The following is a 23,589-nucleotide window of genomic DNA, read 5'->3' on the forward strand; positions in this document are numbered from 1 at the left end:
TGCAGCCAATAGAATATTAAGAATCAGCCCTCTTTTTGCAGTTTCAACACAACATATTAGAAGACATTAATGCCTCATCCTATGAAGGATGGTATTGTCAAATGCAGGATTCTGAAATGGGCCACTTTAGATAATGAGCATGTTATTTATCATACTTTGAGTTTTCACAAACAGACTTTACTATATTTTGTTATTTTTACATTTACTGGTTTAAAATAGTTAAGTAAACACTTCAACTTTGTTTAATGGCAATATATATTAAGACTTGTATTGTTTATAACGCTTTATTCTGCTAAAAACTGTCATAAAGACCAATATTAACATGAATTTCTGAACATTTTCTAACCTAATTGTACTATTTTCTTGTGCTTTGATTTTAACTCTATTGTATGTGTTATTTTAAATGTCAACTTCTTTACCTTTCACTGCTTTACAACAATGACAATATAGATCTATTCTATTCTATTCAAACTGTAGCTTTAATTTGATACGTCAAAAAGAAACTAAAGTGCGATGACATTCTTGTAAACCTTAAGTGTTTTTTTTTCTAAAACTCTGTGTTCAAAATAGTTTATTATGGTGAAATATTCACATTCATCTATTCACATTTTTAGGTGATGCTTTGTTACCGTGTTTACACATGAAAGGCCAAAAAATGTCATCAACAGCTTCAGAAACAAAAGAGGATTAAACAAATAACAGCATGTAATATGAAAACATTTTCAGATCGATATATATATATAGAAATGTCCCCCTGGCACAATCTTATAAAATGTATCTTCTGGTGTTTACTTGTAAAGTGTTTTGAATAAATAAATAAATAATATAGATAAAACTGAGTCACATGACATTTAACCTGCATTTTAAAAAGTAAGCTTATACCTTGCACATGATGCTCCCTTGTAGTGGCTTTAAATCTAAAGAAACAGTCTTCTACAGAGCTTCAGAGCTGGGTCCCTCTAGCTCTGAGTATTGTAGGTAGCTTCTGATAATATGAGAGATGTCCAGCTGACCTATGACCTCCGCGGCTCTGGTACTGAGAAACTTCCTCACTGTGATTCTGCAGAGCTGCTGCAGAGTCAGAGGATTATCTGCAGAGAGAGAGAGAAAGCCTGGTTTATGTTGCTTCAGAATCAAGACAGTCTCTGCAGCAGTGCATGAACTCACTCTCATAAAACATGAGGCAGGCGTACGCAGGAGACGCAGGTGTTGTGTAGTCGACTGGTTTTCTTCCCATGTTGTCGCTGGCGTAAACGTGGGCTCCGAACTCCACCAGCAGCTCGATCATGTCCACCATGGCTCCTCGAGCTGCATGGTGCAGAGCCGTCTCGTGGAACTTCACTGAATTCACTTTAGCACCTGCAGGAATTTGAGACCTGGGATTTATGATTCATCATCTTATTTAGTTGTCTGATTTTGTCTGCACTATCAAAATATTTTCAAACTTGTAAACAAATATATGATCCAACATGTTTCTTCAGAGGCTGGCATCTTTCATACTTTCTCTTAAGGGTGGATTTATTCTTGAACCCTCTTCCTGACCTGCAGTCTTCTTCCTGACCTGCATTCAGCAGCTCCTTCACACACTCCACGCGTCCTTTCGCACACGCGATGTGCAGCGGGGGACCAAAGTGGACGTCATACGCCTCTAGCTGAGCTCCACTGGCTATCACCAACTTCACCACTTTGACATTTCCTGAGAGGAAGGTAAGCAGGGAAAAGTATGAGGGTGTTTCTTAAATGAAAGAAACAAGGAGCACTTCGGAAAACTGCATGTTTTTTTTTTGTGGTTGTATCTTATGTTGATAAAGAAAATATCAAATATCTTGTTTTTAAACCCCACTAAAAATATTTGGGGGAAGTAAAAGCTTAAAAGATATTCTATGACCTAGGGGTTTAATATGTTTTTACCCTGTATGCAGGCTTCATGGAGCGGTGAGGCGGTCAGAGCTGTGAGTGAAGGATTCACTTTGGCTCCGTACTCTAGAAGCAGCTTGGTGCACTCAAGGCTTCCAGAAGCACAGGCGTTGCACAGGGGAGTGCTGCCGTGGATGGTTCGTACATCCACCTCGGAGAAACACAGAAACTATTTAACTTCTATCCCTACACCTTTTATCATTTGGGTCTAGATGTTTATATCAACAGACTCTGATTGTTATCAGAATCAGAATCAGAAATACTTTATTTATCCCGGGGAGGGAAATTCAGGCAGAGCTCTTATAATCAGTATGTAAGAAAGTCAAATATTAATAGAAGAAGGAATAAAATAAGATATGCATATGAATAAAACAAAATAAAGATCAAATAAAATAAAATAAAGATCAAATAAAAATAGAATAAAATACAATAACAATAAAGTATATACAGAAGCGCAGGGAATGAAGGAGATATATACAAGGATGTTAAAGTATCAGGGATATTGCACAGTGTATTGCAAGGTTATTGTTCAGAGATCAGAGGGGGGAGTTGTACAGTCTGATGGCAACAGGCAGGAATGACTTCCTGTGGCGTTCTGTGGTGCATTTAGGGGGAATGAGTCTTGCACTGAATGTGTTCCTTTGTTTCACCAGCACATTGTAGAGAGGGTGGTGGATGTTGTCCATGACAAGAGTGTCTAACAAACACCTTCATTAGAACAACACTGACTGGAAGCATTTGCAGTCATTGCAGCCTGTTTTGCTGGTTCCAACTAAAGTAATAATAATAAACAATAATACACCTTGTCCTTTAAATAATCACGCACTCAAAGGTTCAAGTTAAAAAAAACACACACACCTGTATTACCCAAATGCTCTAACCCTTGAACTCTTGACTCAAATCCTTGGTAGTTGTTCAGACTAAAGCTTGCTTCACAAACATATTTCAGTAGTTATTCTGTGTTATTGCAACACTTTTAACTCTGATAAGGTGTCCTACTTTATTCTAGCTTTGTATCATATCAGCAGAAGTCAGGCTTTGTGCTGTATTCGTCTGATTTCTCACCTGGGCTCCAGCCTCCAGCAGCAGACGTGCACAGTTCGGGTGAGCTTGTATGCATGCTTCATGGAGTGGTGTGATGTTGTCCACTGTCACCATGTTGACTGAGGATCCGCTCTCGATCAGCTGTTTGAGCTGCAGAGCTCTGCCTTGAGACGCTGCTTCATGCAGGGCGGTCCGGTCTGCCCAGAAACCTTATGCAGGCAGTAACACATGCACATTCAGCTCTATTAATACAGTTATTAAATTAAATTAACAAGTACTACATAGAAATACAGCTTTGATGCTGTCGTTTATTTATAAACATAGTTATGCTAGTCTGCTGTTAAAAAACAGCACGCACACGTCAACTGGTGACAGCTAACATGTGTTAACAGCTGTTATCCTTCTAACGTGTAATTGTTAGAATTATTAACAAAACTCACCAATATCACATAGAAACGACCTGCGAGCAGCTGTCACCTCCATGTTTGCCGGTTAAACACGCTGTTCCAGCTGGGCTACAGCTAACGGACAGCTGTAAACATTAGCAGACGCGTGTTGACCGTAGAGGCCGCAAAGCATTATGGGAGTCGTAGTTTACGGTGAGATTTTCGGGATGCTTTGTAGTTTTTTTTCAAGAGTACTATTAATGAATAAAAATGGCCTAGAAATAGATGTTTATAATCTAAAATTTACAGAAGAAAGAAAACTCGAAATTTTCGAGAAAATACTCAAAATTTTCAAGTTTATAAAATCGTGGATTTTCGAGAAAAAACTCGAAAACTACCGAGATTATAAAGTCGTAGATTTTTGAAAAAGAAACTTTAATATTTCCCAGATTATAAAGTCCTAGATCTTCGAGAAACAACTTTAAAAAATCCGAGATTATAAAGTCATAGATTTTCGAGAAAAAACCTCGAAAACTACAGATTATAAAATCGTAGATTTTCGAAAAAGAAACTTTAATATTTCCCAGATTATAGTTATACATTTTCGAGAAAAAACTCGAAAATTTCCGAGATTATAAAGTCTTAGATTTTCGAGAAAAAACTTCCGAGATTATAAAGTTGTTGATTTTCAAAAAAGAAACTTTAATATTCCTGAGATTATAAAGTCGTAGATTTTCGAGAAAGGAACCTTTAATATTCCTGACAATTTAAAGTCGTAAATTTTTGAGAAAAACTTTAAAAATTTGAGTTTTTAAAGACGTTAATCTGTGAGAAAGAAAACTTAAAAATTTTTAGTTTATTAAGTCATACATTGACAAGAAAACTTAGAATTTGCAGATTGTTTACAAGCTGCCCTTTGCCCATTTCACAGCATCATGGACCCACTTTACAGCCTTATCAAATTGTACTTCCTACTTGGACTCAGCAATAAGGAGATACCTCTGATTTTAGCCCAGAATCATCACATCATTATAAGCTTCCGGACTTTGAAAAGACATTGCTGTTTATTGGGGCTGTTCAGAAGAAAGCAGCACACTGATCTGGAGGAGGTGATTGCAGTTATCCAACAAGAAATTCACCTCAGCAGGCATGTCTGAAACCTATCAATAATTATAAAAATAAAGAACAAAATAAGTCCACAATTTTTTAATTTTTGACAAAGTTATTTTTTACTTTGCAGTATAGAAATCATTGAAGCCCAAGATGTTTTTTTAATTGTTTAAAACAAAGAATCACAGAGCTCTCATCAATTCAATACTGCTGCAGTACACATTTGGTCCTTCTTAAGCAATTACAGTCAATCATAATTCCCATTAACCTGCGAATCCGTCAATATGCATAATACAGGAACTAATATTCTCCTCTGATGCGTTAAAGTAACACAAGCTGTTGAGAACAGGTTCAGGAGGTTTGATGCTGGACTACAGGCGCCGCTTGTGGCTTAGCTTCTGCCGTTTGTGTGTGGAGATAAGTCCAAAAAAAAAGAGAAACAGTTAAAAGACAAAAAGAAAGTATTGAGGTCTCGCACCCTTTGACCAATGTGATCTCACAAGAACGATATGAAGTTACAGCGAGGGTGCAGACGCTCGGCCTAAATAAAGTTGAGTCACAACATTTAGACATCAACATAATTCAAACCACACACACACAAAGTCAAGCCACTGTTTCCCACCCGGACATTTAAATCGACTTCCCCCTGAAAAACTCTGACTCTGTAAATACTACTGATTCTGAATTATCTTTTGATTTGGCATCTTTGGAGCATGCATGGTTTTGTATAATGAAGCAGAAGAATGAAGGGGATTGCTGTTTATTAGGCATCGCCACTTTTAGTGCAACAATCATCTGAATTTGACTTGTAAAGCATAGCTCCCTCCCTGAACCCTATCCAACAATACTATATCATATCTCTATATATATCATGAACTTCCACAATGAGCCGACCGTATACTTTAGCCGGCTCATTTGGTGTGTACATTTTTATGTAGGTTTTCTATTTTTTGTAAGATTTCAGATGCTGGTCGCGTCATCTTTGACGAGTGTCGCCTCTACTCTGCACAGTCACCGAAGACGTCTTTTTTGGTGCGCTCCATCTGAGAAAAGTCAAAGTCTGAGCCCGTCATCCTCTTGTAGATGTCCTTGATGTCGTCGCAGGTGGTCTCAAAGTGAGTTGTGGCGTCATAGGAGCGAGAGACGAAAATCTAGAAAGAAAAGAAGACAAATTAGGAACTATCTATATCTTAAAGCTGGGGTTGGTAGTCAGATTTAGACACACGTTTTGACATACTGGTTAAAATTATCTTTATGTCCTGATGGTAATCAATACATAAAGTGTTCTTAAAAAAGAGTGATAAAAGCTGCTATCTACAGTTGGAGTAAAACTGGGAAAACACCAACCAATCCCTGCCATCAGGAGCCAAATTATGAAACCAATCAAATCCCGTCCTGTCGTTCTGCTCGCCTCCTGCGCGTACATTTCATGTTTGTTTGTGTTTTTAACTTTCACTATGATAATGTTTTGGTGTTTTCTTACCGCTGAGTGAGACATGAGTTGACGTAGTGCAAAACATAAACGATGTGCTGAGGACCGGTTTTGACCATCATATGGTCACGAATCAGTGGCCCTCGTGCATGTGAGAGGGGGCGTCATTTTGGAGGAGCTCCAAGGGGAGGGGGGGAGGGGTTAAACGGAGTCCCGAGAAAATCTTACATTCAAATTCATGCTAGTTTTCCATGACTATCAACCCTAGCTTTAAATAGTACTTTTAACTGTTGTCTTGTAATCAATGAGGTTTCTGGAGAACTGACACAGAACCTGGGCTATCTTCAGCTGCAGACAGGGTCAACTCTGCAACGCAGTTCAGCTCATTTAAGAAATCCAACCCAAACATTTAAGCTGTGAGAACTGAACCAAACTTGTTTACTTTTCAGTTCCTATGCTGCACGTGTGTTTCACTCACACAATAAAGCTGCAATGCATTTAGGAATGCAGGGATTAACTCTTCTAGAATGTGGGATGATCTACACAGCGAGCAGTCAGCTTACTCCCTGATGTAAGTACTCCTCATTTTATCCCCCAGCATTCTTTAGGTCCCCTTTATTCTCTAGGCGTACCTGGCTCTCAGTGCCCAGATCAACGGGTGCATACAGATCACTGATGCTGATGAGCTTCTGGTCAATAGGCGCCAGCATATCCAGGGCCGGCTTGAGCTCATTTTCGGGATCGCTCGTCTCCACTGTGGTGCTGGCGATGGCGATGTATTTACCCTGGGCTGCCACGTTGTGAGCGGAGGAGATCATACAAACGTAGATGTCTGCAAACAGAAAAGGTAACGTTAACAGCGCGAAGATTTACTTTCATGACTGGCTAATGGAGACACCCTCCTGTCACAGGTCACACACGGTACAGCTTAACTTGTGCTGTTTTTTAATGTCACACCATTTTTCTTTCCCTCTCTTAGATTATTGGATGAAATAATCTTGATTCAAATAACTTAAAGAACTTTGGGGGACTTGTATTCATGCTAACTTGACTGTTATAAGAAATGTAATCCTCAAATCCTCCGTTCATGAACGTAGCTGCTTATACACAAGCCTCCTGGCTCTTTAACGTAACTTAAAGAGAAAATAATGTACCATTGAACCTAAATAAGTAGCCATAGGTTTTTTTGTTTTTATAAAACAGATTTATTTATCAAAGTTTAAAAGCATAAGCTGTATTTTGAGCTTCCTGTCCCTGTTCTGTCTTCTTTTTGTTGCCTTAAAGATTGACTGTTTTCAAGACACACACAAACCTTTCCACTCGACTTCTGACTCCACATCTAACTCAAATCATCTCGATGGGTTCATTCTTGCATGTTTTTAATGCTTTTATCGCACCCCTTTGTTGCAAAATGTCAGTGCAGTGTTATAATAGAGAATCAGACGTCCACAGGGTTTGTAATTTTAAAAATGGACAAGATTCACTTGCTGTACTTGTGTCTGACTTCCCTCAAGCCTCACACTAATGCTGACACTAACTAACTAGTTTAAGACCTGCCTCTGTCTCAAGATCAGGATCAGAGGGAGAAGGCGTGTGGAGCTGGTGATGCATCATATCCTTGCTCGCAAAGTTCGGGTCATATGCTGGCTTCACGTTTTCGCTCACCGTGCTTCCTGTTGACTTGGTTCTGGGGGAAGATGATCTGACAGGAGTTGACGTCATTGGTATCCTTGATGGGGTGACTCAAGATGCAGATGGCTCTGATCACTTGACCCACTTTCTTGGTGCGATCCAGGGCATAGCTGGGGTCGCAGATCAGCTGCTTGCACCTGGCGATCTGTGGAGGGGGAAACCAAACCAATTTGCCTCATCAGTCTACATTTTCATCACATCACAGAGATTTTCATACAAATTTATAACTGTATAACGAACTACACTGATGTTAGAGTTAATGGCAGCTCAGCACACGGCCCCCGAATCTCTATGAGCCTTGGGGAGACATTGATAAAAAACACTCCAAAACACACCCAAGCCCAATGGTTCTATTCTTTAAAGGTGGAGATCTCTGAGGATCAATCAGCTCCAAGTTCCAACCGAATGGATGCTGAAGGACTCCGGACCCAACAACAAGCTGAGCACCAAGAATGAGGCGAGTGGCAGCTCAGCTCACTTCCCCTTCTGAAATCCTGGGTCTACGACTAGCACTGGAGGAACACAGATTTTAATCGGAACTACTGCAGGACAAGAACTATGCAACTGAAGATCCTTTTGAGCCTTCAAACCAAGCTCTTTAATCAGCCTACATGAGGAATGTTTCACCTGCATGACACACCTGAATCAGAGTGTACTGTATTGAAGAGGCTCTGGTTGGTATTAAACTCCTTTGTTCAGTGTTTTTGGAAATCTGTCATTTGGCTCCAAAGCTGAGTACTAAGGAACAGCTAGTAGCAGCTCAGCTCGCAGCCTCTCTGACATCCTGGGTCTCATACTAGTGCTGAAGAAACACTGACTGGCACAGAAACTACTTATCAGAGTGTTCACTACTTTACATTACTTGGGACATTTGTCAATGATGAAAGGAAAGATAATTTGAAATGGATTTCTGAGGGACACAGCTATGAAAATCAAACTTCAAATTCTCTGTAATGTCCATCCTCGTGCATGCGGTACTCCCTGTGAACCCATGAACGTCCACTGTATCATATGCACCAGCAGTTTTCTCCTTAAGCAACTGAACAGTTAGTACGTGCGTCTTTAGGCCAAACATGCTCCTGGGTATAAAATGAGAATACCACGCTGAGGCCGTACAGATGTTTATCAAAGTAATCGATCACATTTGCTCACCTCTCCCTCAGACTTCACTCCCACCACCTTCCCGTCCTCTATCACGATCTCCTCTATGGGCTTGTTCAACATATACGTCCCGCCATAGATCGCACTCAGCCTGGAACAGAAACAGTGTGTCAGCAACTCAAGACAGGAGTGAGTTGACATCATGTACATTAGTCTTTATGATGCTCAGGTGTCTCGCTTTGATTATATCGAAATGTGTTATAACAAAACGGCAACCTCCGTTCTTAAAACATGAAGTCAATGCTGAAGTGTTAAAAACTGCAGTTCATCGAGCTTCCACTAGATGCTGGCTGCAGAAACACCAGCAACCACATACACACCCATTCAAAGAGACGATCTTTACAGCAGAAATAAACATGTTTACAGCCTGGTTCAAAAAACGAGTGTCGTCTGGATAGCTCATTTCTCTATCGGCACACACTGTACAGGGGTGAACTTTTTCATAACAGTTCACAGTATTTTCGAAGATATTAAACTTACAAGTTTTGCCCAAATAAGGGTGTGCCTGACTTGACAGGCGGGAACACTGTGGCTATTAACGAAAAGGCTAAAGGCCCGCGTCTTTACCGCACACAAGCTCAACAGAAGTTAGTTTGAGTTCAGCATTTCCAATATGGCACCCGCTAATGATTGGCTTCAAAACAGCGCTTCAGAAACAGATGGGTGACGTCACGGATACTACATCCATTTATTACACAGTCTATGGTTATTATTACCAACATAGAAGCCTCAGCTCTTCCGTATATTACACTCTTAAGCTTTGTAAAACCATGCAAACACTTATATTTATTCCAGAGTCGCACTAGTTGATTAAAGAGAGCGTTTAGAGTGAGGAGCACGCCGCTAATCTTTCAGTGATGGTCACATATGAACACGTCCACTCTCTAAAAGGTCAGTGTCAGAGTCAGTGTCAGAGTCAGTGTCAGAGTCAGAGTCTCATGGGAATAAAGATGTGAAGCATGGAAAGATAAGCAATAAATCTTTACTACACCAGTCAGGACTTTAGAATCTGGCATTTTAAGGGGACACTCTCCTACCTGGCGAACCCTTGTGGCAGCTCCCCGAGGCCGTACAGTGGGTAGAGGTACGGGCTCTTTCCATATCTGGCCAGAGACTCACTGTAAAGCTTTACCCTGTTTAGCGTCTCGATGCACGGTCTTGTTAAGTATCTGAGGGCAGAGAGAGAAAGATTATTCAAAAGCTCTACACATAGCGTCGATACCATAAATGCTTACAGTGAAGTCATTATTAAAGTTCATGAAACAGGTAGAGAGGGTACTGACTCATCTGTGCGGTAGAGTGCGAGGGAGTGGCCAGTGAAGTCAATGGTGTCTTTGGATACTCCGAACTTTTTGTAAACCTCCAACATGTTGGAGTTGTTGGGGTCAAGGCCGTCCCAGGTTTTGGGGTTGTTCAAGTCATAGTTATTGGCCCAGGTGAGGAAATTTTTAAAGCGACGTTTCTCAAAAAGCCCCATCAGACCTGTAAGAGAGAAAGACTTTGACTTAGCCTGTGCCAGCACTAACACCGGGGGATGAAAACAAACTTAACCATCAGTTCTTCAGTCAGCAGATAAAGTTTTAATAATTCCTCCTCAGTACTTTCACACTCACTTGATGACAGAGCTTCCGTTTCAGTCGATGGGACTTTGTGGATTTTGCCCGCCTTGTATACATAGCTGCCCTCGACTACTTTGAAATCAAGGTAGCGGGTCACCTCTGTGATCAGCAGCATGCTAACCAGCTGACCTGAGAGAAAAGAAGCAAACACACACATGTTAAATACACTGAATCAAAAACACAGGTATCACTCCTTTCATTTCAACACAGACAACTGGAGCTTGACTGAAATATAGCAGGAGGATACGTGCTCTGACCAAGCGTGCCGGATACGGCCCTGGTGGTGAAGCTTTCAGCAGTGTGACTGCCCCCTGGTGGCTGGCTGAAGTATAGGTAAAAAAATCCGTCTCCCCCATTCATTTGAATGGGGGAGCAGTCAAACTTTAAAAAATAAATACACGTCGTACTAATGTTTCTCATATCCGTATGCTGTGGTGATATGTAGTTAGTATTTGACTGTTTTGTGTTCAAGGCCTCTTTTTCATTAAAAGTTTCTTTTTCGTTAGTTATTAGAGTTTAAAAAACGGGGTTTTACTTCCGGGTTTCCTTTGATTCACAGCCGCCGTAGAGAGAAACTTCAAAGGACACACAGTGTCTTATGACGTTACGCTGTAGGGCGGAACTTATTACAGTGGCTTCACAGGCTCTGGCTGCACAATGGCTGCGCCCTGGAGCGGGATTTTTTGGCTTCAGAACCGTACAACGGGAAGAGGCGGAGCAACGCTGTCCATTTTTATTTACAGTCTATGGCTCTGACCCCAAAGTTTTAATACTCGCAGCCCTGTCTGCAATATACTTCAGCATAATGGCTGAACAAACAGCCGCACTTAAATTTCTAGATGATGCATTATGACTTTAAATGAAGAAATGCATTGAAAAATATTAATAGAAAACATTTATTTCAACTCCAGTTCAAACATAAATGGTACTCAGATGTTTTCCCCTCTCAAACCAGAATTGGTACACGAAATTCCCCATATCATTTGGGCTCTTTAAAAACCTGTGACATCTGTATCTAAGGGGTAAAAATCCTCAAAACTGCGGTCGAAACGCAGACATCAATGGGGGAACAGGAACCTTTTAGTTCTGGGGAAAGTATTTCTGGGGGCTAAAAGACCTCAAACTCTTGGTTGAAATGCACCTTCTGGTTCCCTTACATATCTTACAGGCCAATATTTCTGTAGTGTGTTATATCAAACATGAGCTGCAAAGACAGAAGTCATCACAGCATGAGTGATGTAAATTTACCGTTGGCCATCAGGAATTTGGGGATGAGGTCCACGTTCCAGTCCCTGCCTTTTCCCATGGTGTCAGGAGGTGTCCCAGGAAGGGAGAAGCGCTTGTAGAGCTGACGGGTGACAAAGAAGCAGATTGATTCAAAGCTGCAGCAAACAACTCGCACCAAGCATTCAGAAAAGTGATTCAGAAAGCAAGATAACATAAATCAGGAATATAAATTGCACCAGAATGTAACACAGTATGTTTTTGCAGGTCGCACTGCATTCAGCAAAGTCCACAATTTGTAGTTCCTGTGTGGCTCTTTCAAGTCCCATGTGTTTTAACCACGCAGAGTATGCAATCCCTGTACAGTAGTTGAGCTCAGACTGCAGTAACTTTGATAGTTGTGAGTCTTGTACACCAAATTTTACAGTGACCTGTTTTTGAAAAAAAGAACATGCTCCTCACAACTCAACACAAACAAAAGGGATGATGTTTCTAAATTTTTCTTTTGTTTATCCAAAATACAAAGACTCTTTTTCTCTCCTAGAGTCTGAGGTTTGGTTTAAAATTTTATTTAATAGATGATAAAAAAGAAACGTATCATTCACTTTCTATCCGAGACACTCAAACCTGCAAATATTTGGTAACTTGTTTCAAAATCACTGCATCAACTTATTTTCTTTTTTGGTATCAAGAGATAGATTACTTATTGCAGCTCTACATCAGTACACAAATCAGGTGTAAGCTTCATATTTGGATATTTGTGATGCTATTAATGTATGCAATCCATGCTTGTAAAAATATTCATTTGACAGCTCTAAATATTTTGTAACATCTTCAGTGAAGCAGACTTGATTGTTTTGTAGTTGTCGTCCATTAAAAAGGGGGTCACAGCAAACCTTATTTACAGGTTGTGACATTAAAGTGATGAGGCAGCTCCGTGTAGGAGTGTGCATATTTTTAGATACATCAATTTGAAAAAATGTACGACTATGAGAAAAAGGCTTGGAAATCCAAATAGTTATCCAGACCGTTTATTATAAAATTAAATGTTCTAGTCGTCCATGCTGGGTCAGAGCCCTTTCCTGCATTTCTTTGTATAACAGAAGATACCGTAAAGAAAAGGCAACCAAGCTCAGAGGTATTAAATAGAGCTGAGCACCGAGGAAACAACATTATTAAACAAATAATGCTTTAATTATACAAAATATACAAGTTTAAAGAAAACTACAGCCTAACCCAGAACTTCCACCAAATCTGTGTCCGGTCCGTCTCTGATTCACTACGGTCCAGCTCTGTGCTCTCTAATCAGAACACAGCATGGAGCAGGACTGCCGGACAGCTAGAGTCATGTGACCAAGGTTTTCCTGCTTTAATCACTGAATCAAGGATTCTTCTCCTCCTCTCCTCATCCATGTTGTCTTTCTGGTCCTCTGAAAACCTCTGACCTGTTGACTCCAGGCATGGCTTCGCTCATCGTGACGGTTTGTTGTTGTAGTTAAGTGAAATAGGATCTGATGATAACACAGAGTGTTTTATTCTGAAAATTAACCGGATGATTTCATTTTGTTTGGTGTCTGACTTCCTGTCCCGCTCCATCTGCTCTGTTGAGATTGATGCGTCGTGCTCCGGCATCCGGCAGAAATAGAAGTCTTGTGTATCTGATCTGGATGGCTCCAATCTGCCGGATCAGAGACGGAGCTGGAACGCAACTGAGCGGATCCAGTGGAAGTTAGTTAACAAATTGACTAGAATAGAAACCTATCAGATCCGGTGCTGCGGAGACAGACCGCACACAGATCTGGTGGAATTTGGCCGTAAGAGGCAAATTCATAACAAGAGATGACAGCCTGAACCAAAGCTTCAACTGGTATGATTCATAAAGAAAGACTTGTCCCTCAACTCACTTCTTCCAGAGGTGTGATGGAGGCACTATCACCTCCGTAGTAGGAGTTGCGGTCCATGTGCAGGACCTTCTTCCCCTTCACCGAATTGATGCCTGACAGGATGCATTCCTGATGGGAGGAAGAAAAGAAACAAAATCAGCATGATGAACAAAAATACAAAATATGCAAACAGGATAAAAACTATGTTGTGTGATTTTGCAGAGTGAACGATTAACTTGTGAACAGGAATAACAAACATATTCCTTCCAGCAGCAACAAATGAACACAGATTGATCAAACTAGTTTGTAACGAAGGTACAACGGTGAACTATGTTGTTATTTGGCCCTGATAGATCATTCTCAAAATGGTTTAAGGTCTACTCATTCAAATGCCTTTGAGAAGTCAAAAATTCAGTATGAAGTTGCTCAAAGTCCAATGCCGCTACACATCTGATGATTTGCCTGCAACATGTTTAAAAGTTTGAAATCTGTGTAGTTAAAACATCAGATTCACAGTTATAAAACCACAGCACTCTCAGCCAGCGCGAGATGCATCACAGTGTCTTCAGCGTCTGGATCACAGAGGATCCAGTAGACTCACTTGAGCAGAGTCAGAGAATCCAGCAGGCTTCAGTTCCTCTCAGTCATCTCTGATTCCAGCACTGCTTCTTCTGTGGTCTGTGGTCAATATGAGTCGGTTTGTTCTGTTTTTCCCGGCATTATTCTGAGCACAGACGCAGCTATCTCGATTACTTTGTTTACATTATAGTAAGAAGACAAAAGTGTAAGCTGCAGCTACAACTACGTGACGTCTCATTGATGATTCATTTCAGCAGGAGTATTTGTTTCCCCTGTGTTTATGCTTAAGAAGGAAGACTATAATCAAAAATAGGTGTATCCAAGAAGTCAGATCTGACGCACCAGCACACACGAGATGCTGATTACGCTGCTCCCAGGACTCTCAGGTCAGAGGCTTTAACAACGATGATGAAAAATGTCCACGTTTGACAGCATCTGGAATTCCCGCAGACTAAAAGGCTTTAATACGATTACAGCAGTGAGTTATAAAAGAGAGGCCCTGAATGCATCGTGTGACCCTGTGTGGACTTGACTCTAAAACTGGTTTTACTCCTGAATGACAGCTTTGACTGCAGAGCCTCTGTGGTTAAACTCGTTCCTCACATGACAAAAGATTACAATGGATGATAGTGTTCACAGTGAGTGTCACCAACACTGCGTCTGTGTACGGACTGTGACTTTTTATATTCCAGCAAACACCACATATATACATATATACAAATATAAAATAAAAGCTAACAGGCTAACAGTGGCTCAGTTTTGTCTGAGAAAAGTCCCGCCCCTCTTTGACGTAAACAGCCCCTCATGATCCTGTTATCTTCATACAGGCCGTGTTTGGGTTCATAATCTACATCTCCTCTTCTTAACGGGGTTTTTTCTGCATTAAAGCTCACAAGCGCTTTATTGTGTTGCTGCATTTCCTCCAAACATGAGGAATGGATGGATGACGCCAGCTGACACAGAGCGATGCATTCTTTTGTTTCAATCGAGTCACATCACTTTAAAAACATTTAAAAGCTCTCTGCAAAATTACAGACCTTTAATTCTTTAACTCTGCTTGTGACAAATGTGCAAAAACTGAACATTATTATCTGCTGACTAACTTAATGTCTGGTGTTCTAAGTTGTCAGGAAATCTCAAAAAACACAAGGTCAAATCTCTTTTCAATCTTCTGTCATCCACCAAACAATCCAAAACTGAAAGATATTCAATTTACAGAAATCTAAAATATTAGTTGGTTAAAATGTGCTTGTAACGGACACATCATATAACATAACATATAATGAAAAAACAAAGTGCATGGTGCAAACTCTCAGCACTCTCTGCAACACATGGTTGACTATGTAGAATATGAAAAATGTTATCTATTGTAGTTTAGTTTAACAAAGAGGTCATTAACATTTTTACAGTTTTAGCAGTACCAATTGGTTAAAACATCTATGTAGTAAAACTCTATTTTCACATCAGCTTGGAAAAAGAAGTCGGTATCATCAGCCTCAAAGTCAGCATTTTGTGAATTTCCCGTTTAAAAATTCAACCAGACACAAGAACCCCTCACTGGTCAGCCTCTTGTATTCATTTGCTTCATTTTCTTACAGGAGATATTTTAAAGAGGGAACAACATCCTCTTCAATTTTTCTGTTGCTTGGCTAATTTATCAATCAACAAATCATTGTACCTCTTAAGAAAAATATGATTCACAGCATCCACCCAGTTGTGGTCCAGTTTACAAAAAGAGCAAAAATCCAATATTTAACTGCAGCAATTTTTGACATATGAGATTTTTCCATCCACTGTACTAGGGAAGTCAGCAATGAATCGAGTATGGATTAATTGATTGTTAAGAATTTATTCGAACACATTTTTTTAGTTTGGATTTTCTATCAAGTGGAACAAACATCATGTGGTCTCATATGTGGTTCAGCTATCAGGGAGGTGTTTTAAGTTTAAAGCATGTTTCCATGTGAATCAGCTGACTGAAGGTGTTGCTCACAGCGGAGACGCTCAGCTGGGGGCTGCAGCTGAGTGACAGGTCTCCACCATCGCCTTTTTACTCCACCACCGGATTGATTATGATCCGGTTGTGCTCCCGGCTGACCACGTTCACATGCTTATTTTTCTCAATAAGAACGAGTAGACAGAAAACTGGACACTGAGTCTGAAACAGGTTTCTGTTCAGTTCCCTTCTTGAAGTCTGAGCCTTCACATTTATGACTGCATGTCCACTGAGATTATGAGCCTGCTCCACATGTTGATATTCAGCGTGTTTAACGTTTTGTACGCCTAAATATGATCCGTAACTAATATCGTCAGTTATATACACTGTGTCGCAAAGGAAAATTAGATTCAGGGGAAAAAACGCATTTAGCATTGTTTTTTTATTAAGTTATATTTTTGTCCTTTTTGCCTTCATTTGTTAGGACAGCTGAAGAGAGAAAGGGAATGTGTGGAGTAGAGAGTGGGGGAAAACATGCAGGAAATGGTCGACCGGCTGGGAATCGAACCGGCGACCCCTGCGATGAGGACTGTAGCTCTGTATGTGGGGCGCTTAAACCACTAGGCCACCAGCTTCCCTTTAGGGTTGTTTTTGACAGAAAACGTTGATGTTTTTTTAATTTAATTGATCCTTAATATTTTCAAAGATCGGGCGCGGACTTAGCCTAATGATCAAATTGCGAGCCCATGTAGTGGGCGGCCCGGATTGAAATCCAGCCTGCAGTCTCTTTCCCGTATATCATCCCCCAACTCTCTCAATTTCCTACACTATCCACTGTCCTCTCCTCTCTATAAAATAAAGGTGTAAAAGCCCAAAAAATACAACTTTACAAAAATATATATATTTTCAAAAATCAATCAGGGCGAATACTTTAAAGTGACATCACTTATTTGGACTATAACATTATATTTGCTTATTTCACAATGTCTACCATGATAAGGATTTTAACTATTATTTGTGTGGTCTCACAATTAACTACTAAAATAAGATTTTACAGCTTTTAATCTGTATTCTTCTTATAATAACCAAAACTGATTCTCCTAAAAAAAATATGTATTATTTGATGTCTCAAATATCAGGATACAGTTTGATGTTTCCTGAATCAGTTATTTGAAATGCTCCTTTGTATTCCTTCATGGGCCTTCCTGATGGGCCGTTAAACTCCTGTGTAGCACATATTTCTGCATCCCCTCAAGATGTCTTATTCTGTAACTCTTTAACTTTACCTCTATTTAACTGAGCCTTGAATCTCTGCCTTCATAACCTCGCCTACATACATCCAGTGACATCGAAACAAGCTCCTGCATAGATCCTCTCCCAAAATAACATGCTGCAGTGAAACCTGATCACGTCTGGGTGTCATCAACTGTACGGTCTCGCCATTGACAAGGAGGACATATAGTCAGGTTGCAGATAAATTCTGATGTGTCACTGTCCTCAAAGTAGCAGACATGTGACCACAGCCAACCTGCTGTCACTTATTCAAATACAGGCTTTAACACAGAGCCAGAGGCAGCCGAGTCATCACTACCTCTGCCAGAGAAGAGCCGCCATGCTGACAGAGAGGAAAACACTCGGATCCAGCGTTCAGTCGGGCAGAAAATTACACCAGGACCAAAGAGTGGGACCGGAGGCAAATCTCAGCTCAATTTTTAACACATAAGACCCATAAAAACCAGAGAGAGGCGACAAAGTCCAGGGCTGGATGGGTCATTGAGGTTCAGACGGAAGCGATCACATGACTTTGATTTTACTACCCCGAACATGTTCAACACACTTTCAACAGTTTCAAGTCACAAGAATCTGTTGGACTTTAATCCACTCGGCTCTCAGGATTAGCAGAGTGGAAACATGACATAAAACAGGCCGTCTGAAGGTTTTCTCAGGAGGCGTGGAACCAAAGAAATACATCATTAATTGATTAGCAGCTATTAAGGTCAAGCAGTCTAAGTTTCCAGATTCTCTGATGAGAGGATTTGTTGTTTGATACAGCTGGAAAATGACCCGTGTTGGGTTTATTAGGATTACTTTACCTGACTCAGAATATGCCGCTGTAATTGGATTTGGCTGTTTAATAAGAGGCTTCAATTATTCCTCTGTTCGGCTCGCGCCATGCCAATTTTACATTTTTCATTTTCAGACCTCTGCTTTCTGAGTGTTCAAAAGCTTCACCTCAACTTCCTGTTTGCTTTTTTTTAATTAAGTCTCCTCAGTCGTCTCAAATCGCTCAGATCAAAACACCTGGAAATAATGCTTTCTTCTTCTCTTGTTTTTAAATCGGCAGTGAGCTAACAGCTTTTAGACGGCCGCAGTGTGGTGGTCACACCACTTTACAGCCAGGCCTCAGCTACATAAAAATAAAGGAAAAGATTATAGTCACATGAACTATTTGAATATTTGAAAATCATGACAATATGTATTTGTAATTGTCACATAACTCCAATGAGTGTCTATGTGGGGAGAATGTATTAAATTCAGACCAAAATAAACTTCAAGTCAAAATTTACTTTTACTTTATCATTTCTCTCTCTGAGAAACACAGAGAGCGATTTATATTCTTAATGTTAATTTGATGCTTTAACTCATTTTAATCACATATTTTATTGTTGTTTGTGTGCATTAGTCTCTATTTTAAAATGTGTTCTGCACTTATAACTTCGCTGCATTCCTCTGGTTGCTCCACAGCAGATTAAAGTTCAACATGCAAAACATGTGATGAGCTTATAAAATTACACAGGAATGTGCTGCCTTCAGAGGAATTCAGCTTTTTCATCAGGACTTGGTTGACTTGATGTAAGTAATGCATATCTTTATGTTATGTGTGGTTTCTGAGATTGTTTGATCCTCCTTGGTTGGTCTCAGACTTGTGCACTCTTCCTTCTTTGTTAAAGGAGAGGAAATGAAAACAATGGTTGTCTTTACGTGTGATATAACTACATTTCCTCCTTTGATCGGCACAAAGATAGCGACTGTGTTCATCCTACTGAAGAAACAAAATAAAACAGTGTCAGTAAGGACACATTACTCTACTTTGATTTGACTTCTTTCCCTTATAATCACTCCTTTTTTGGTCTTTATAATGTCTCAATTACTACCTGACTCAATTATCTCATCTTCAGGTCACAGCTGACTTCCAACAGAAACCTAAGTGTGATCTTTAAGAACGTGAACCACGTTGTATTTAGGCAGGTACAGTTTAATAGGAGTTAAGCCCCTCCCCTCATGTGTCACCAAGAGCGGACAGATGGGAACCCCATCCCCCCCCAACCACTTAGCAAATCAAAAATGTAAACAGGAGGACAAACAAAGGCCCAACCGATCATCTCCTCTAAATGTACAGTAGGAGGGAGAACTAATCTGACTCGTGGCTGACATTCAATTTTACTAATATGCTTTAATGAAGGGGTGAAGAAACAAGGTTAACAATCACAGAGCATTTAATCTGACAGATATAAGGATTGTAATATAATTAGGAATATAATTACACATCAATAGCAATGGTATTTTTTGCATTTTAATTATTTGAATTCTTGTTTTTTCCATGAATTGACAATTAGAGTCAGGATGATGTGAAATTTACAAGTCTTACACCAAAGACATGTGTTTTTCCTGCATCTGGAGAGTAAAATTTTACCTTACGATCTATTCATAAAGATACAAGTGTGCATAGTGTGTATATATCTGTAATACTTGCTATACTTTAATTAATTGTGTTGTATTTTATTCTATATTATTTTATTTACTATTCTATTTTATTTGACTTCACTTTATTTTATTCTATTTTATTGGTAGTATATTTGATCTTATTGTATTCTATCTTATTCTATTTTATTTTATTTTTTTCTATTTTATTTTAATTGTAGTCTATTTTGTTTTGAGTTGATTTATTTTATTGTATTCTATCTTATTCTATTTAATTTTATTCTATCTATTCTATCATATTGTATTTTATTTTGTTCTTTTTTTATTCTATTTTATTTTATTTATTTTTTTACCTTTATCATTATTATTATTATTATTATTATTATTATTATTAAATATTTTATTTTTAACTATGAAAGTACTATTGTAGTATTCCCCTGTCCCCTGTTGTAAGCAGCTGGAACTAAAGAATTTCCTCCAATGGGAGATCAATAAAGTATATCTAATCATCTATAGTACTTCATTTTAACGCTGTGATTACACACATTTTACATTATTCAAACATTTAAAAAAAAGGCTCTTCTGCAATTTGTAACTTTGATTATAGTAAAATAAGTTGTGCAGCCTTGTTGGAGGTCGCTTTTCAAGGACATAAAACAATCAAAGTTTGATAAATAATTTATAATGGTAGGATTAACTTGGTATTGCTGATAAGCAAATAATGATGTGCTCTAAAAATAAGCAAAGCAAACCTGCAAGGATAAAAGTTTAAAGAGAAATAAACCCTGAAAAGGTGGACTTCTAAGAAATGGAAACTTGATAGTCAGAGTAAACAAAGCAATGCTGTGATAACAGAAAGGGATATCCTGTTTAATTTGCTGAGTTAGTGGTAGTGGAAAGTCTGGTGAGTGTAGCAATAAAAGGGGAAGCTTTTGTACACCAAAATGAGCTCACTGGTTAGCATTACAGAAGTGAAACCACACCATGCTGTGGTGTGCAGGGCAGTCAGTGAAGCTCTCAGTATTTACAGTGAGGGCTACTTCCAGTTCCCCAGTCTCAGTGGAACCACACCCAAATATGAGCTCAACCCAGACCCTGCACGCCAGAGCTGAACGACCAGTTACTCTAAGCCTGCTGGAAACTCTCTGGAAGACAGTGTACATTTGACAACGCTGTTTGAGCCAGTGTTTCAACATCTCGTGTTCAAGAAGTTTAGCTCTAGTTTAGGGCCTCAGAGTGAACAGGATGCTGCTGACTTTGGCTTGCAACAAAGTTCTAAAGTCAGCACAGCGTTTCCTTCACATGCTTCTGCCGTGTCAGTGAGCGAGGAGGCCTGTCAGGGAGGATAAATTTGTCTTCAAGGCTGCAGCATGATTTGCTTCCGAGTAAACTAACCGCACACACACACACACACACACAAATAGTTTCTGAAACATACACCTCAAACAATCTTCAGAAAACTGTACTTTACTTACTCTGTCTCTCACACTCAGGTTGTCTGTTTTGGGGGTGCAGTTCATGCATTCTTTTGGCAATGTTTACAAAGGTTTGAGGTAGAATTAATATGGGTTTAAGACCCAAGAACTTAAAGTACATATTTACAAGTTTAACATTAAGTTTCTGACAGGATGATGCATACATACAAAGTAAATACAGCATGTTAGACAAGACACCAGTCCTGTCATTCTCCTTATGTCCAACTTCTTAAATCAATTTAAAGCATTAGACCTTCGTATACTTTGAGAGATGTTTTCTTATTATTTCCAAATTTAGTTTGAACATTTAAAAGAGAAGTTGACCTATAAATCCTATCAATACGTATATTTATTACAATTCTTTTCCCTTTACAACAAAAAACCTTACTAAAAATGATCATCAATACAGCAAGTATTGTTGTTTAGACTCGATGATTGTCTTGCTACTGGCAGCATTATCATTAATACTTCCAATTTCACTCACCCAGCATCTCCTTCATGCCTCCTTAGGGTAGCACTAATAACCGTAATCCTTTATCTCATCAGGCTACTTTGTATTGTTCAGTTGATCTGATATATTAATACAGCGATTCTCAAATGGGGGTACGCGTACCCCTAAGGGTACGTGGGAGTACTGCAAGGGGTATGTGACAAATGTAAAAAAAAAAAAATCAACAGCATTTAATTTTTATTTCAATGCAACATCAAATAGGGCACTCTTTCCAAATTGAGCATTATCATTCATAAAATATATTATTTGCAAAACCGCTAGGACTAGACAGCCTTCATCTGTTGACGTGAATTGTTCAGCGAGCGATCACGTACATTTGCATGCTAATAAAAGTGCGTCCAGGAGGATAACAATGGACAGGTGGGTGAAATGCTTCTTGCTTGACAGAATTAAATCAGTGTGCTCCTTGGGCAATCAAAGGTACTAGCTGCCTCAATCTTTAATTATTCCTGAAAATATTGCACTACAAAGTATGGAATATGTGTCATCTTTCATTGCAATGTCATTATGGTACAGTAAAACCACATGCATACGTTTAATATAATTATTTTCCAATATTATTTCCTGAATTTTTTTCTCGGCCATACAAGAGGGTACACAAGACCAAAAAGTTTGAGATCCCCTGTATTCATAGATTACACACTAGAAAAGTTGAGTTGATCAATACAATGTGAATCAATATATCGCGATATTGTTATCGTGGGCCTCATTTTAGGTATGTGAGCTAACCTGCTATTCCCAGCCTCAGTCTGACTCTGAACATGTCATATCTAAGCAACTACACAAGAATTACAAGATACACACCTGCACCAACAAACATTCTTAACTTATTAGAGATTATGTCTTTAAAAATATCAGAAACTACCAATGTTGTCCTCTTTAAAACCCCTGTTTTTCCACCAACAGCCTGTTGAGTCCTACACTGTTAGAAACTTTACTACGCTTAGTTAAGCTAGTCAGTGAGCAGATTTATTTGACAAACGAGTCCATCTTTTATTAAATCAAGTAGCTATATTAGCTAAATAACACGTAGACAGACAGAAAGACAACACCCAGGCTTAGTGGCGCTGACACGTAGCTGTAAGCAGGCTAGTTAGCTCTGTAGGTCGGCTAATCATCCGGGTTAATCTGCATTTAGAAAAGCTGCTTGAATTATCACAAAATACTCACATTCAATAAATAATCTCTTTACTTTAACAGTCGATTGATCTCTGAGACAAACGCGATATTTACAACGTATCTAGTGAAAGTGAACAGTCTCGTTAATCTTCTCGGGCTCTGGTAGTAGCTGCTGATGTTAGCATTAGCTCTCTCAGTCTCCATCTGCTAACATGGACTTCAGCGGCTAAGCTAGCTGCTGAGCTCGAGGCCCAGTTAGCTCGAAGCCGTCCCTTGCTAACTGCGTTGGTAACAGGTTGTAAATCCTTTTCAGCCAAAAAGCAGACTACATTGTTTCAATTTTCTCACCGTGAGTCCGGTGCCCAACACGATAACGTCGTAGTCTTCATTCATTTTTCCAAATCTTCACTCCTCTGCACCTGAATATCTGGGAAACAGGAAAATGGAGCTCCGAGGGGCCGAAACGAGAAGAAGCTGCGGTTCAGCGTCAGGCGCCTCAGGGGGCGGGGCTTAGGAGCTGTCAATCACTCTGAGGGAGAGACTCAAAGGGTAGGAATTAAAACACATACAGTATAATAATAATAATACTAATACTAATACTAATACTACTACTAATACTACTACTAATACTACTACTACTACTACTAATAATAATAATAATAATAATAATAATAATAATAATAATAATAATCATCATCATCATCATCGTCATCATCATCCTCATAATAATAATAATAATAAGAAGAAGAAGAAGAAGAAGAAGAAGAAGAAGAAGAAGAAGAAGAAGAAGAAGAAGAAG

General features: G+C 39.3%; 2 protein-coding genes across 3 annotated transcripts; both read right to left on the minus strand.

The window, feature by feature from the left end:
* Positions 1-856: 856 nt before the first annotated feature.
* Positions 857-3,556, minus strand: asb13a.1 (ankyrin repeat and SOCS box containing 13a, tandem duplicate 1). Of its 2 annotated transcripts, none has more exons than XM_034673523.1 (6): positions 3,402-3,556; positions 2,983-3,170; positions 1,912-2,068; positions 1,501-1,696; positions 1,168-1,376; positions 857-1,091 (listed from the first exon to the last, which is right to left on the minus strand). In XM_034673523.1, the coding sequence occupies exons 1-6, from the start codon at positions 3,442-3,444 to the stop codon at positions 934-936; spliced, it is 951 nt and encodes a 316-aa protein (XP_034529414.1). In that variant the 5' UTR covers positions 3,445-3,556; the 3' UTR covers positions 857-933. The 2 variants fall into 2 exon arrangements, with proteins under 2 accessions (XP_034529414.1, XP_034529415.1); XM_034673524.1 differs by having other exon boundaries at positions 1,168-1,359; positions 1,562-1,696; positions 3,402-3,553.
* A 632-nt stretch (positions 3,557-4,188) lies between these two features.
* gdi2 (GDP dissociation inhibitor 2) lies at positions 4,189-23,304 on the minus strand. Its single transcript, XM_034673468.1, has 10 exons — positions 23,139-23,304; positions 13,490-13,597; positions 11,610-11,709; positions 10,356-10,490; positions 10,026-10,224; positions 9,780-9,911; positions 8,734-8,833; positions 7,555-7,726; positions 6,522-6,721; positions 4,189-5,608 (listed from the first exon to the last, which is right to left on the minus strand). The coding sequence occupies exons 1-10, from the start codon at positions 23,181-23,183 to the stop codon at positions 5,456-5,458; spliced, it is 1,344 nt and encodes a 447-aa protein (XP_034529359.1). The 5' UTR covers positions 23,184-23,304; the 3' UTR covers positions 4,189-5,455.
* Between the last annotated feature and the right edge of the window lie 285 nt (positions 23,305-23,589).

Source organism: Notolabrus celidotus, chromosome 21, assembly GCF_009762535.1.
Source record: "Notolabrus celidotus isolate fNotCel1 chromosome 21, fNotCel1.pri, whole genome shotgun sequence".
Lineage (NCBI taxonomy): Eukaryota > Metazoa > Chordata > Actinopteri > Labriformes > Labridae > Notolabrus > Notolabrus celidotus.

Excerpts from the sequence above, each read along its gene's own strand:
- asb13a.1 (XM_034673523.1), bottom strand. The coding sequence starts at position 3,444 with ATGGAGGTGACAGCTGCTCGCAGGTCGTTTCTATGTGATATTG. Across the intron at positions 2,069-2,982 it reads TGCTGGAGGCTGGAGCCCAG|GTGGATGTACGAACCATCCA; the intron begins GTGAGAAATCAG and ends TGTTTCTCCGAG. Across the intron at positions 1,377-1,500 it reads AAATCCACCCTTAAGAGAAA|GTCTCAAATTCCTGCAGGTG; the intron begins GTATGAAAGATG and ends CATAAATCCCAG.
- gdi2 (XM_034673468.1), bottom strand. The coding sequence starts at position 23,183 with ATGAATGAAGACTACGACGTTATCGTGTTGGGCACCGGACTCACG. Across the intron at positions 13,598-23,138 it reads TGTTGGGCACCGGACTCACG|GAATGCATCCTGTCAGGCAT; the intron begins GTGAGAAAATTG and ends TCCTCCCATCAG. Across the intron at positions 9,912-10,025 it reads GCACTCTACCGCACAGATGA|ATACTTAACAAGACCGTGCA; the intron begins GTCAGTACCCTC and ends CTCTGCCCTCAG.